The sequence below is a fragment of the Salarias fasciatus genome, chromosome 1 (genome assembly GCF_902148845.1).
Source record: "Salarias fasciatus chromosome 1, fSalaFa1.1, whole genome shotgun sequence".
In the NCBI taxonomy this organism is placed as follows: Eukaryota; Metazoa; Chordata; class Actinopteri; order Blenniiformes; family Blenniidae; genus Salarias; species Salarias fasciatus.
The window spans coordinates 15,699,207-15,712,995 of record NC_043745.1 but is presented as its reverse complement, the minus strand read 5'-3'; the positions used below and the strand labels follow the sequence as shown (position 1 = coordinate 15,712,995).

The following is a 13,789-nucleotide window of genomic DNA, read 5'->3' as shown; positions in this document are numbered from 1 at the left end:
GCATGGAGCACCTTGCTGCTTTTACGAAGCAAAACAAAAGTTAATAATACTAATAATAATAAAAAAATATTGCACATCCTGCGATGTGACTATTGCACATGTGCACATTGCGATGGCGATGTTCAAACGGTATATTGTGCAGGCCTACTGTTAATAGTAAAGTACTTGGAAAAATTAAAAGTCTACGTCTTTTAAGTTTTAGTTTTTGTGGATTTACAAAGAAAGTGACTTTGCCCTGTGTCATGCACCGATCAGCTCCAGCTCTACGGGAGTCCAACTGGATAATAAGGCACTTATAAAAGATTTATAAATTGTAGAGTGAAGAAAAACAAATGGAAGGGGAAAAGAAGAACTGCCAAAGTGCAAAGGTTTGGATCCTTCAAGAAGTTTAAGGTCTTAAGCAGTTTTCATGGATATTGCTTTTGCTCTATGATCGTTAGAAACCTTTTTGTACTTCCAAGTTTTATAACTCTGACTCCTCAAACCTCACTTCAGCAATCTTAACCCATTGGCTCCTTTAAACAACGGCCGTGCCCTCGACAAATTCCAATAATTGATTCCCACGAAGCAGAGGCAGGCTGTAAGAAGATAGCAGAGTGTTCCCAGGGAGCCGTTTCCTCTGGTTTTAATGTGCTTTAGGAATTGCCTGGTTGGAGGAACAGTGAAGGTCACATCAAGGTCTGGAAGGTCCACCAAACTTTGCAAGGAGTAGTTCTCACAGGGCCGCTGTAGGAGCGAGATTCAGACTTCCCTCTGACTGCAGGGCACGTCCAGGGAGACGGCGCAGACTGGAGAGTGGAGGAGGACTGATCTCCTGAGCCGCTACACCTGCACGACCGTGACCTCCATTAAAGAGTCATCAGAAGAAAAACAGCTCTGCTCTCATATTTATAAAAAATACATGGATAAAGAAGCTTAGAAAAGTAGAAATCAATTGTTCACTCATAAAGAGGATTGAAAACACAATAAATAAATAAATGCATGTTTGAGGAGAGAAGGATCAGAATAAGTACACATCTCTGCCTGTTTGGAGCTGAAGTGGCTGGATTATGTTTTGGGCTCGTGTGGCAGCCAGCAGCAGGAAAAGAGGGACGGAAGGATTTGAAGATGGATCGAATCCAGTTAATTCTGGAAGAAAACAAAAAAAAGGTGTAGCAACAGTCATCACTGCGTATATCTATAAACATTGGAAATCTTTAGGCTTGCCTCAGAAGACACATCGTAGGAATCTCAAAGAGTTCAAAGCCTTTTGCAGGAACAAAGGGGGGTAAAAAAAACCCAAACTAAAATGAAAAGACTTTCAGTTGTTGTAAAAACATTTACAAGCTGTGATCCTTGCCAAAGGGATCGTTATGAAGTCCTGACCCTGCACGTTTCGCTTTGGGCTCTTTCAATCTTAAGCTATTTCGAAACTGTGAATAATAAAAATAAAGAGATACTCTTTAGAAAATGCTTCATCTTCGGCTTCCTCGCTCTCGGCAGTGGCATTATCTATAACCCGTAAACAAACAAAAATGTTGAAGCACTTCCCTCCGGATCCATTTCAAAGCCTTCATTGATCAATCTCGCGATGTCTGGATTGAAGCTGTTAAACTATTAACTCTGCGTTTGTGTGTGAACTCTGAGCCGCTGAGCTGAGTGATGTCTTTTCAACTTTAATATGCTTTGAGGGATCGGAATGGTGTTCACTCCGATCCGCGCCCTGCTTTTTCCATCGAGCGTGAAGCTACAAGGCCGCTCGTTCGACCTCCTGTCCACCGCCGCCCCGTTCGGACGGCTGCATAACGACGGCGGCGGCGGCCTCGTCCTGAACCGCGTCGTACGACTGAGACCCTGTTTTACATCAGTTTCTTTTCTGCCTGATGAGTAGTCGGGCTGAAACTTTAAATATATCGTTTTGCTCTGTGTTTTCACTGATGTGATGACGGCGTCTCTTTGACACCTGAGGATATTTACAAGTAAATGTCGGCTCGTTCCAGACGCGGTGAACTGATTCATCATGGAATAATATTCAGAAGGGTGTAATGCGACGAGTACGTGGGCTGGTGTTTGATCATTTCAGAAGACACTGCGTATTTATGTTAAAACAATTGACTCTCTAAACGTCTAACTCTGGGCAAAGGCAGGGAGCAGCCACAGGTTTACACTCGGCTTCCCTCTGAAATGACAAGAAAAATTAAGAGAGACACTTTGAATTAACTCATTGTTGAAGGAATAAATGTTCAAACTCAGTTGTTCGTATTCATCTTAAAAAAAAAAAAAAAAAAAAAAAGCCTTTTTGTCATGCAGAAGTGTATTGAACTGCCAGAGAGTGTTAATGCACAATAATGCATGAATGTAACCTCTTAGTTGAACATCCAAGGCCACAGTCGTTACGTTTTTTGCTCAACACTTTACAACACCGGTTCACAACAATTGAAGCTTGAGCTTCAAGGTTGCAGGCTTCTGTCTGACATGCAGCTTTATCCTGAGTGTTTAGCACATTATTACAGACTCTGTTTCAATAACTTGAAAGCCACTTAGGATGTTAACAGAAGCCTCGCTGAGGGGTGCCGTACACAGTCCGATTATTATTCAGCAGCAGTGCATATAAAGTAGGAGGATCGTAATCTGCAGCACGCTCCAGGAGCGCTTTAGTCCTCCCGCAGCGGCTCCAGACTTTCTGCATGGCTTTTTTTAAAAACCTTTTCGTAACAGGCGTGTCTAATTAAAGCTTTTCATCTCACTGTCTGTTTTATTGTGTTTTACAGTGTGTGAAATGCAGTTTCTCTGCAGCCACGTCGATTTAAAAGCGGCGCAGCCAGGTTCACGGCAGATCTCGGTCTGCGGATGAAGCCAGTGTCGCCGTCTCATGACAACGTGACGTTGTGCTGTAGTGTTGCTGTCTCGCTTGATGAGGCCGATTTGCAGTGCTTTAACCAGGAACAGTGCTCACAGTAAAATACTGTCATTTCTGTGCAAAATAAAGGGGAATCGTTTAAATGCAGACGACCGGACTAATTACAGTGTTAGCCCAGTTTTCCGTTTCAGAACTAGGTTAGCAACCTGCCACAGCCAAATATTGAAGAGAGACTCGGGTCCAGAACTCCTTCAGGATTGGCCTGTGTGACTTGTGGGCTGTTCTATTATTGGATTAGAGGCCATGTTACTGTAATAGGGCTTGGGCATTCCCAGCAGGCGCTGCACTGCCTCATTGATCTATTGAACAATAGCTACATGTTCCACTGCTCGGTCTCATTTTCTTTTTTTCTCACGAGCCTTTTGTCTGACTCTTAGGCTGCAGGTTTTCTCTAAATGAAATCGAATTCAGTGTGTGCTGTGGACAGCGGCAAAACGTAACCCGCTTCCCCCTCGCCAGTCGTACGTTCTGCGGGCCGCCTCCCTCTCTTTCCGGTGTGTCTGAGTTTTAACCAACGGGTCTGAGTTACCGACTCCGGCGACGCAGTGCTGAACACAAACGGGTGAGATGTTGCAGTACGCAGGGTCAATAAAAAAAAACCTCTGATTCCATCAGGAGTGGTAGACTTGCAGCTGGTCCTGTTTTTTGTCAAAATATTTCTAATCATAAACAATACAATCTAGTACAAACTGGAGGCAAACGAGCAGAGTTTAGATTGCCATTCTTCTCAAAACTCTTAATTATGTATTTATTTATGTTTATTTGTATCTAGTATTGTATTTCCTTGAGTGAAAACTTAATAAGTAAATTAAAAAATGAAGTGATCAGTGTTGGGCTATAGAACCTGTGTAACCAGTGCAGTTGTGGTAGAAGAAGCCTCCATGTAGAGCAGACAGCTCTCCCTTTGACATTGGTGATAATATCAGATGCTCTTAACTTGGTACAAAATTCTAATACTGAAATGGAATTTACATAAATACATGGACTGAATACTGTTTCATAGCACATTATCTATCTTTCACATCATAAGTTTAATTTCAAATTACGGTATTTTAAAGTCAAATTCAGTTCCAAGTGACACGATAATTATTTCATTTTAGTTTGATATTTTATAAGCATATTTTTTTAAGTTTTGTTTCTTCAACCTCCTTAAAACTGCTTGCAATATTATTTAAGAAATACTTGTTTTTTCATCCGCTTTTGTATTGAGTAATAAATGGACCATAAAAAGGAGAGAAACTATGAAGGAGTCCTCACTGGTGCAGTTTTGCTCTTGTGGTTGGAGTGAGGTGCTTTTGTCCTTCGATCGGAGATGCAGTGTTGCGCGTGCTACTATTCATCTCATTTATTTATTTATTTTAACCATGCTGCGTCCATAACTGGGCCTGAAGGATTACTATACTTAACTAAAAATAGACGCAGATGCTCATTTCATAGAGCAAGACTGCCATCATATTACAGCCGATCATGTGATCTGCTGCTTGTACGGCGCACCGAGACGTTTGTTCCCTGACTTCGGCTTTCAAAGAGCTGCCTCCACACAGGCAAAGTGAGGCCTTCAGGAAAAGTGCCGTCGAGGAGAGGAGGAGGACGAGGGGAGAAGTTCAACAACCCTCAGGCTTCATGGTTCACACAAATACAAAACCCCAAGTAAACACATCAGCGCCCCTTTTTAACTTTGTCAACAATAAATAAAGCATACATCAATGATTTCTGCGAGCTGGAAGGCAGCGATTCTCTGGGAGTTACGAGGCAACAGGCACATAACGTCAGATGTTACCATGAAACGGACTCGAGGGACAGGCGCTGAAACAAGTAGTTACACACAGAAAGCAGCAACAATTCAGCGTGAATACTCTGTCAGAGGTAAAAGATGTTGGTTGAAATGTCATATATTGGACTGAAATAATGCTCCTGTGGGTGCTGCGATACTGTAATCCATTGAAGAAGACATTTAATTTACAGTGCTGCACACAAATCGCTAGAACTGGCTTTAAATCGTCAGGATGTTTAAGATCGCATGTGCTCACACAGTATTACCTTTCTTTTTGGCCCCACCGGCACAATGTCCCCGTCACCTGGTGCTCCTTTACATTTGCGTATGGTATATGATACCTGGCTGAAACACACCCTTGGGGCTAAGCCGCTCGAATGCCTCTGACACCATTGTTATGAGCCGTGTTTCTTTTTTTCCTGCACGGCCTTGAAAACCCGCTGTCAGTCCATGCGATACATGTGTTCAGTCACTTCACTTATTCAGTATGGAGCACTATCAGTGTGTGTGCATAATGCATCAGGGTTGGGCACCACGTTATTCCAAGAAACACTCCATTCAATATTTAGTTAATGACCAAGAGGCCTGCATAGTTAAATTAAGCCTGAGAGGGTCTGTGTGGAAACTGTTGCTTGCAGTGGATTGGCATTGTTGAATATGCTTTGTTATGTGAGCCTGCAGTTGATCAAAGGAGTGTAGGTGTAGCTGGTAAAGTCAGGAGGGGGGGGGGGGAAGCTCAGCGCTCAGTGTGGGAGTCTACAGCGTAGTAATGATTATGGATTCATATACTCATTGTTTGCCTTATTTTTCTGTGGATTTGCGTTTCAAAAGGTCTCCTTATGAGGCCAGTGGTTCATTTGCAGATGGCGTGCTTTGTTTTTAACATTTATTTGGAATAATTGTTTCAACAACAAAAAAAAAAAGCTGTAGCAGTTTAAAATGCCTGGTCTCATTTTGCAGAAATTAGCATTGATTTTTTTTTGAGGGGTGAAAAGCAGAGAATAGACAGATCGCGGCGCAGACTAACAAACACGAGCGCAGCAGGTGGATGAGTTGTACAGGCACGTAAAGCAGCCAGGCAGGTAAATAAAGCATGCAGGGAAACAGACGGGCCGGCACACAGACGGATTCAGCAGCGAGGAGAGACGTGATGACAGCAGGGCCGCGGCAGGCTGCTGCCGGAGTCGTCGCCGTCGTCTTATCAAGTGGAACTGGACATCCAGCCTCGCCTTATTTGTGTCTTCAGTGCAGCGTCATAAAATGACGACAAGGACGTGCGTTTGTGCACCGCCGATTTTATTAACTCACTCATGATCACGCTTCAGCTCACTGGCAAAAAAATAATCCACACCGTATTAAATCAGGAGGTGAACGGCATTTTGCTGTCAACATTTCCTGCTTTGACATTGAGTGCGGAGTGGCGCCGTGATTAGCACTCCCATCACATGCTGTAAGGATCCCTGGTTCATGTCTGGGGAGCCTCTGTGCAGACTTTGTATGTTTTGAGCGTGTGCGTCTGTGTTCGTGGGATTAAACTCATAGCTGACGGTTTACCTCTGTGGTTTCCTGAGCTAACCCTTGACCCGGACCGGCTCCCGGGCGCCGGCAGCCCACTGTTCATTGGATGTTTAGTTAAGGTTAAACATTGATTTTTTTTTTTTTTTTTTTTTTTTTTTGGTGTGTGTGGGTGGGAGGTTTCTCACACAATCCTAAATCATATATTCAAGCTAATTGATCTACCTACATTGCCCATAGTTGTGAATGTAAGTGTGTGTGTGTCTGATGCACCAGCATCCTGCTCACAGTGTATTCTCTGAAGCCCAGGAAGCTGGTGCAGTATGGAATATGGACCCCCTGGAATTGGGTTCCACACTGAGATGGATGGATGGATTCACTGTCACGTTAGTGGAGTTTGCACGTTCTCCCTTATTCCTTGGTGATCTTGGGTTGCTCCGGCTTCTTCCCATAATAAAGGCTCATTGATGGCTGACATGAGATATACATCCAGATACACACAGAGCCTTCTGTCTGCACCCCGCGTTCATTTCCTCTGTATTTCTGTTTGTCTTTTGTAAGATTACGAACACAGATCCCCGGTAGCCGCGGGGGCAGTGTTGAGAATAGAAACCAATAAGAAACGCCGCCTCATTGTTCCTCTTTCTCAGCCTCCTGCCTTCAGTGGCACACTGGTAGAGAAAGGTAGACGTTTCAGAGGTTCATGGGATGGAATCCAGCTGTTTTCTTGCGTATGCAGAGCATCAGTCAACCCTACATCGTGAGTCTGTGTTGTCGGCGGTTGTCTGCCTCTCTGTGTTTGCCCTGTATGGACTGGATGGCGTGGCCTTTGAACAATGTGGGCGCAAAAGATGGAAGGATGGAGTTTCTCCTTGACAGTGATTTGACTATGTTCACAAATTGATTTTGTGATGAATGAATTTCATAACTCTTTGTGGTCACGACGCTGTCTGTGTGGGTTTGATTACATTAACATTGTGTTTTTCTTCCAGTTCAGGTTCATCCATCACTTTAAGCATAAATGTACCAACAACTACAAATTGAATTGCTCTAAAATTTGCACCATAATACTGTTTTATGGTACATCAAAGTTGTTGATACTTAAACTTTCTCTTTGCAGCCATGAGAACATTAAAAATGGTGATAAAGCTGACAGTCATTTTCCATCGTGAAAGAGGCTCATGGTTAAATCCTGTAATGAAGCGGATACAGTGGGATTTTCTAAATGTAATCTTGAAGAATCAATTCACAGAGTTGAAATTAACTTAGTTAAAAGGCTATCTTGATTATGCAAACAAAAGTATAAGATTTGCAGTGCATACAGCTGCACGGTGATGGATCAACACAAACCACTTCACATGTTATTTGTAACTCTGCAGGTCATGATACACATACTGGGAAGAATGCATCTGAATGAGGCCAGACTGGGAGATTTGCATTGGGAATGTAGTTGAGCTCCCAGAAGTGGATCACACATGGCTGCAGTTTGGTTCCAAGTTGAGAAAGAAGTTTGATCATCTTTTTGGTTATAATCAAAATTGTAAATCAGCACCCTACCTCGCACTTCTCCAGTGAAGCAACAGTTGTAGCGATTGTTTGACAGATGGCAGAAGATGTCATTTCATTCCCTTCTTGGTTGTTGTGTAATGGGCATGTTTGTGAAGCAGCTTTGGGAATGCTGTGAACCTCGAAGTGGGACCTTCCCGGCTGACGACAATCCCAGTTCCCAGCTGCTCCCAGTTCTCATCGGCAGCAAGTGTTACGAACTCGCTGCGCTCCACAAAAGAACATGATGCATTATCATGCATTATCACAGTTGTTGTCATGGCTGTAGATATTTTCAGCTTATCGTAAGCCCAGTGGAGCGGGAGCACGTTTTGTGCTGTTCGTGGGTGTTTGCTTGTTCCAGAATGATAGTCTCTTTTTTTACCCCTCATTTTTTTAGTGCCCACGTTGCAAAACAATGTTTCTGTTTTCATTCGTGTGTCCATGAATGCTCTGCTCTTGAAATGAGATTAGTATGGCTATCTTATCGTCGGAGAGTACTTGTTCCGCCGTCCGATAAAGCCGCAGTGTTTTTGATAATTAAAGGCTGCATTGTAACCTGATTCCTGCGTATTAACCAACACACGCGCATTCTGCTCGTCACGCACAAGGCTCTTTGTCAGAGCGTTCCTGAGGCTTTTTATTACGTGTATTTACATTGGGAACTTGGTTGTTTGACTCTGACACACCCAAACGCTTCAGTGCACCTGGCTTCAGCTGCTGCTGTTTAGACAGTTTAAATTAAGCCCCTTGTTTTGGGAGCAGATCAGGTTTTGGGGTTGGAGAGGTTGTCAGTATACATCTTCACATGAAATACCAGGCCTCAACAAGCTCCTGGAGTTTGATTGATTTTTATTTATTTATTTATTTTTTTTGTCAGAGAATAGTGCGTTATGTTTGTGACTCTGATATTGATGGCAGATCTGGGACCAGTACCTCTGATAACCTTCTCTCTACAGATTTTGTTCAGCAGGACTTTATGAAGTTATTTGTTGTGTCTTTCTTGCAGTTTTTGTTCTTTTTCTTTTTTTTTTTTTTTTTTTCCCCCCAAAATAAATATCAGGGGCGCTTTATCTCAACTTTGCCTCAGATGACGTCCTTCCGTGATTACTGAGGGGTTTGTCGGTGCTGTGCGCTCGCCGGAGCCGGATTCCCACACTGGATTTGGGAGTAGCCTAATGACATGGTCCTACTCGAGTGTTTTGTGGGCTGTTACAATCACATTTGATCTCTGCAAATCCTTTCTCATTGCCCTGGAAAAAAAGAATGATGGGATACTTGGGATGTAATCCAGCTTCCACCGAGTCGCTGCTTTGTCTTGATGCAGGATGAAAGAGAGATTTATCTTTTTTTTTTTCTTTTTTTTTCAGATGTGTCTCATCGGAGTGCCATACCCACAATCAGTCTCATAATTCTGTTTGCGTCCATAATTTTAAATGTAATCATGTAAAAATTTTGGGTTTTAATCAGCAGAATATGTTTTTAGGGCATCATTTATTTTCTAAACAAATCTGTCATTCCTGCACATGTGCATGCGTTTGTGTGGACTGAAATAAATTATGCTAGAGGATTCTCATCTTACTGAGGCTCCGCCGGGTTTTAGGAAGGATAAATAAAGCACAGCGTGTGACCAATTTCCATATTATTGCTCAGGCTAAAAAGGATTTGCCTGAGCCGATTTTCTTTGTGTGTTTGTCAGGATCGGCCTTCAGTTTACGCACTTGAAATCTGATCTGGAGCCCAAATAATGCGCAGTGCTGAATGTTGTGTGTGTGCATCATCAGTTCAACCACCTGTAGAGAAAGTGGCGGCCTTTTACATAAAGCCGCTTGAGTAACTTTACTCGGCACTCTAATCGGCATTAACATCATGACCTGATATTTCATGGGAACTACATTTTTTTCAAAGCACAAATGGATCTGAGCGCTTGAGGCCAGGCCTCTGCGACCTTTCTAAGAGATCTCCTGCAGCTTGATGGAGCAATAGCGCATCTGTTACATTACACCACATGTTAGACTCTGACCACTCTTGATATATTCTCACCACCGTGGCCAGAAACGCTGCACAATAACTGAAGATCCCCTGATAAATAGATGGTCAGTGTTATTTAGTGCAGATGTCAGTGGTTGTAATGTTGCGGCAGTTTATTTAAGCTGATGACGGCTGTGGCAAAAAGAAACGGCCAAATACATCAGATGCAGAGATCGTTCACGTGATGAGGCTGTTTTGCTCCGCTGTGTGGAGAATCTTCTGAATGGACTTGACAGACAGACTTTCTCCGCCGTGTCAGTTCAGCGGCAACAATGATTCGGTTTATTCAGCAAATCAATTCATATCTGCACAACGATTTTTAGTTCGGTTTCCAAAAAAAAACCCCCAAAGAATCATGTTGTAGCCTGAAGCTAATTATCTGTGCTGCTATTAAATGGCAGTAAATAAGCTTTCTTTGTTCACTGCTAACCCTGCTGGTTCTTGCACTGTTAACAATTGTGTTGTATTATTACTTTATCGGACTGTGCCCTCATTGCTTTCCCGTGTCGCTGCACTTCTTTTTACTGTCTGCGTCGGACCATTTCTCAGCCTCATGCCGGCTGATGCTGCGCTTATTACCGCGTAGAACAGAAATATTATCGTTTTACTGCAATATTGCACACTTTGTTTGCTCTGCAGGAGGAAACAAATAAAGCCAGGAGGAACCACTGATAGTATGCAAACAGGTTCCTTCAGGTACTCTGTGATTTGCTCCTTATTAGCAGGACTAGCTGAATTGGCAGCATTTCAAAAGCATCTGGGGACACTTGTAAATCACCCTTTGGGTCAGCCCTGACAGTGTCTCCACAGAATCACTTGTGTTGACTCAGTAAAAAGAATTAGCTCTGAGAAAGATGTTTCCTTTGGTTGGTAAGGGCTCATCAGAATAAGAAGGGTTATCTGTTTTAGGATTTAGTCCAGTCACTGAGAAGTGCTTGGCTCTGATCCAGACTCGATCAACAGGAGGTTTCCAGAGAAGCACTTGACTGATTAAGACTAATCGCAGCGCAATAAGTGAGAAATTTCCCAGCTTAAATGAGAGGATGCCTTAAATGCTAGTTTGCTTTGTTCTCAATACAGTTTATAAAGTGATAAAAGGACCAAATGATGCTTCTTCCAACATGTTTGAATGACCCACAGCTGGAACACTGCCTACGTTAGATTTAAGATGTGTCAACACAAGGTGCCAGACTAACACCTTCTCTCCTGTATGTGAACAAATCTCACGTAGGAACCAGATTCTGAGCGTCTGAGTCAGGGTCAGAAGGCGGCGGAGAGGAGGAGAGGCTGCCTCTGTACTTCATCCATGGCCCAGGATGACCCCTGACCTTTGATCCCGTCCTGCCACACAGCAGCTCTGTGTTCCCGTTGGTCTCAAACAGGATGTGCTCTGTGTAGGAGTTCACAGGACTCTCCTTCTTTCTCTTCCTCCATGCGGTTGTGAATCACAGCAGAATCAAATCTGAAGCCGTTCAAACACCCTCCTCTTGCTGTGTGTTTGAAATGAAACGTTGAGAGCATCTTTCACCTTCTGCTGTCATTAACAGTGGCAGTCTGCACATCAGATTAATTTTTTATTTCATGGCTGTAGAAGTTTGTTTTACCTTTCAGTATTTGGCATTTATTCCAGTATTACTGTTTTCTCTGATGCTGAGAAGCTCATGTTGTAACTGATACATTACTGAATCTTGTCTTGAATTTGACAGTCACTCTGTGGAAGTTCTGTCCTGTTTTTCAGTTTTTTGATTTCCATGTGTCGTAGGAGTTATCACTCTGAGAAGTACACAAAAAAATGCCTTCAGATATAACGGAAAGGGAATGAAAGGACAGACAACAGAGTATCAGCTCTGAAGTGTAGTTATCCATTTGAAATACCAGTACACAGCGGAGTGAACTTTAGATTAAATACCGTGAAATGCACAACATCATAATACACACTGACAGGCAGGAAACAGCAGATTAGCATTTAGTCTCCCCTGTGGTAGCAGAAAATATGAAGCGCGGTATTATTGTCACCCTGTGTGGACTTTCTCTGGGATGACGGGAGCAAAATTGCTTTTTTTGCCTGCGCATGTATGAGAACCACGATGGCTGTTCAGTCTTTTTGATATTTTTTGGTGACAGCACAACAAGTATTGAAGCGGTGTCATGTTTTCACACACCCGACAATGAGACAGATTGCAGAGAAGTGCCAGTCCGCTCCCAGATGTTGCCCATCACTTTGCCTTTCAAGTCTTTAGCGCAGAGCGTCTGGAGACGTTCTCCTTTGTCCCCAGCAGCCACCAGATGGGCCATTTTGGAAGAGTGATGGATTTACTGTCGGCACTTTTTGTTCTATGAAGCATTACACGGGCCTCGCTGTGCACGTATTAACGCCGTTGTTTGTAACGGAGCCTTGAGAAGAAACAATTCTCAGGTTGTTGATCAAACCAGGATGGCAATCAGAAAAGAAAGCACAGATGTGTCCAAATGAAATGACTTTTCGTTAGTTGTTGTTGTTTTGTTCCCAGTGGGAATTAGAAGAAAGCTTTTCAATCTCCTCAGCTTGTGCCATGTGATAACCTCGGCCCCTCCTGTCCCGCAGGTGTAGCTGCAGCCCCCGTCCGCTCCGCCCGCCAACATGGTGGCGCTGTCGCTGAAAATCTGCGTGCGCCAATGCAACGTCGTGAAGACGATGCAGTTCGAGCCGTCCACGGCCGTCTACGATGCCTGCAGGATCATCAGGGAGAGAGTCCCGGAGGCTCAGACCGGACAGGGTGAGGATCACAGCTGACGTCGGCACATTTCCAGAGTTATTTCCGTCTGTGTGTTCGCCAGTGAACGACAAGAAACTGAAGCAACAAAATGTCGGGAAGCAAGTGTCTTTTTAAAGTGTGATATGTCTCATTTCTTTTAGTTGCCTCTGCTATTGATCTATAATGCTGTAATTTGATTGGCAACCTCAAGTCTCATCATTCCACAAAATCCTCTGGATCCACTCCTGCAGACGTACAAGTATTCATGAAGTTACTGTGATTTCATAGTGACAAGTGACAGGATTCAAGAAACGGTTCCTGTAATCCTGCTGCTCAGACCCTCCTCTGTCTCCCTAAAAGCTCAATCGCAGATCAAATTGTGCACACCGCACCACACGGGATGAGCGATTGCTGTGCTCCGTGTTTAGTTTTGCTCCCACACAGGAATCGTTTCTGTCATTGCTTTGTCTAAAGAGCTGACGTCTGTCTTCACACCTCCAGCTTCAGACTACGGCCTGTTTCTGTCGGACGAAGACCCCAGAAAAGGCATCTGGTTGGAGTCTGGGAGGACGCTGGACTATTACATGCTCCGCAATGGGGTAAATACACCAGCCTGTTTCACCCACAAACACTCACTAAAACCAGGAGCAGCTGTTTCTACGGCCTGAATGTTTGAGCTATGTGGCAGTGGAGAATAATATAAAACCACTCACATACACACGTAACTCATCGACATCCCTCATATCTTACATTACATTGATAGTTGTTGTATTTTTATCAGTCGATCTATCTGTGATCTCAGTGCAAATTTAAGCCTGTTTCTAAAATATGAACCAATAACAAGTTATATGAAAGAGCACACAGACTGTGAAGCTCAGGATGAAGCTTTGCGTTAAAGAAAAACCTTTGGAAATGAAAAGGAGCTTTTGCAGCAGCGCTCCAGCCAGCTGTTGATCCAGTTGCCAGCTCGCTTCTGATCCCTGCTGCCGTAGCCGGAGCCACTCTGGTTCTCTCAGCGGCGGCGGAGCGCCGCCTCTCTGTACACCGGTGGCTGCGGTTTTGTGGCTTTAAATGGTGTCTCTCCCTCTCAAATCCACCAAAGGCAACCCAGGTAGAAGGCTTGACTGTGACTGATTATTGTGAACCAAATCTCTCTTCATTGTTGCGATTGGAGGGGGTGCAGCAGCCTGTGATAGGCAGCCGTTAAATGAGGTTTTCTGGCCTGCATTCTCCCGCTCTCTCCATGCAGACCTGAGCACATTTGATCGTTTTTTTTCTCTAAGCGCTTAC

The 13,789-nt window shown here is 43.7% G+C and overlaps 1 protein-coding gene across 2 annotated transcripts in view; it reads left to right on the top strand.

Moving 5' to 3' along the window:
* tln2a (talin 2a) overlaps positions 1 to 13,789 on the top strand; it is a 94,407-nt gene that overhangs the window by 36,750 nt on the left and 43,868 nt on the right. For both annotated transcript variants that reach the window (XM_030090063.1, XM_030090055.1), the window contains exons 3-4: positions 12,349 to 12,520; positions 13,001 to 13,098. In XM_030090063.1, coding sequence (XP_029945923.1) covers positions 12,385 to 12,520; positions 13,001 to 13,098 — 234 coding nt within the window. In that variant the 5' untranslated portion in view covers positions 12,349 to 12,384. The remainder of the gene's footprint in view (positions 1 to 12,348; positions 12,521 to 13,000; positions 13,099 to 13,789) is intronic.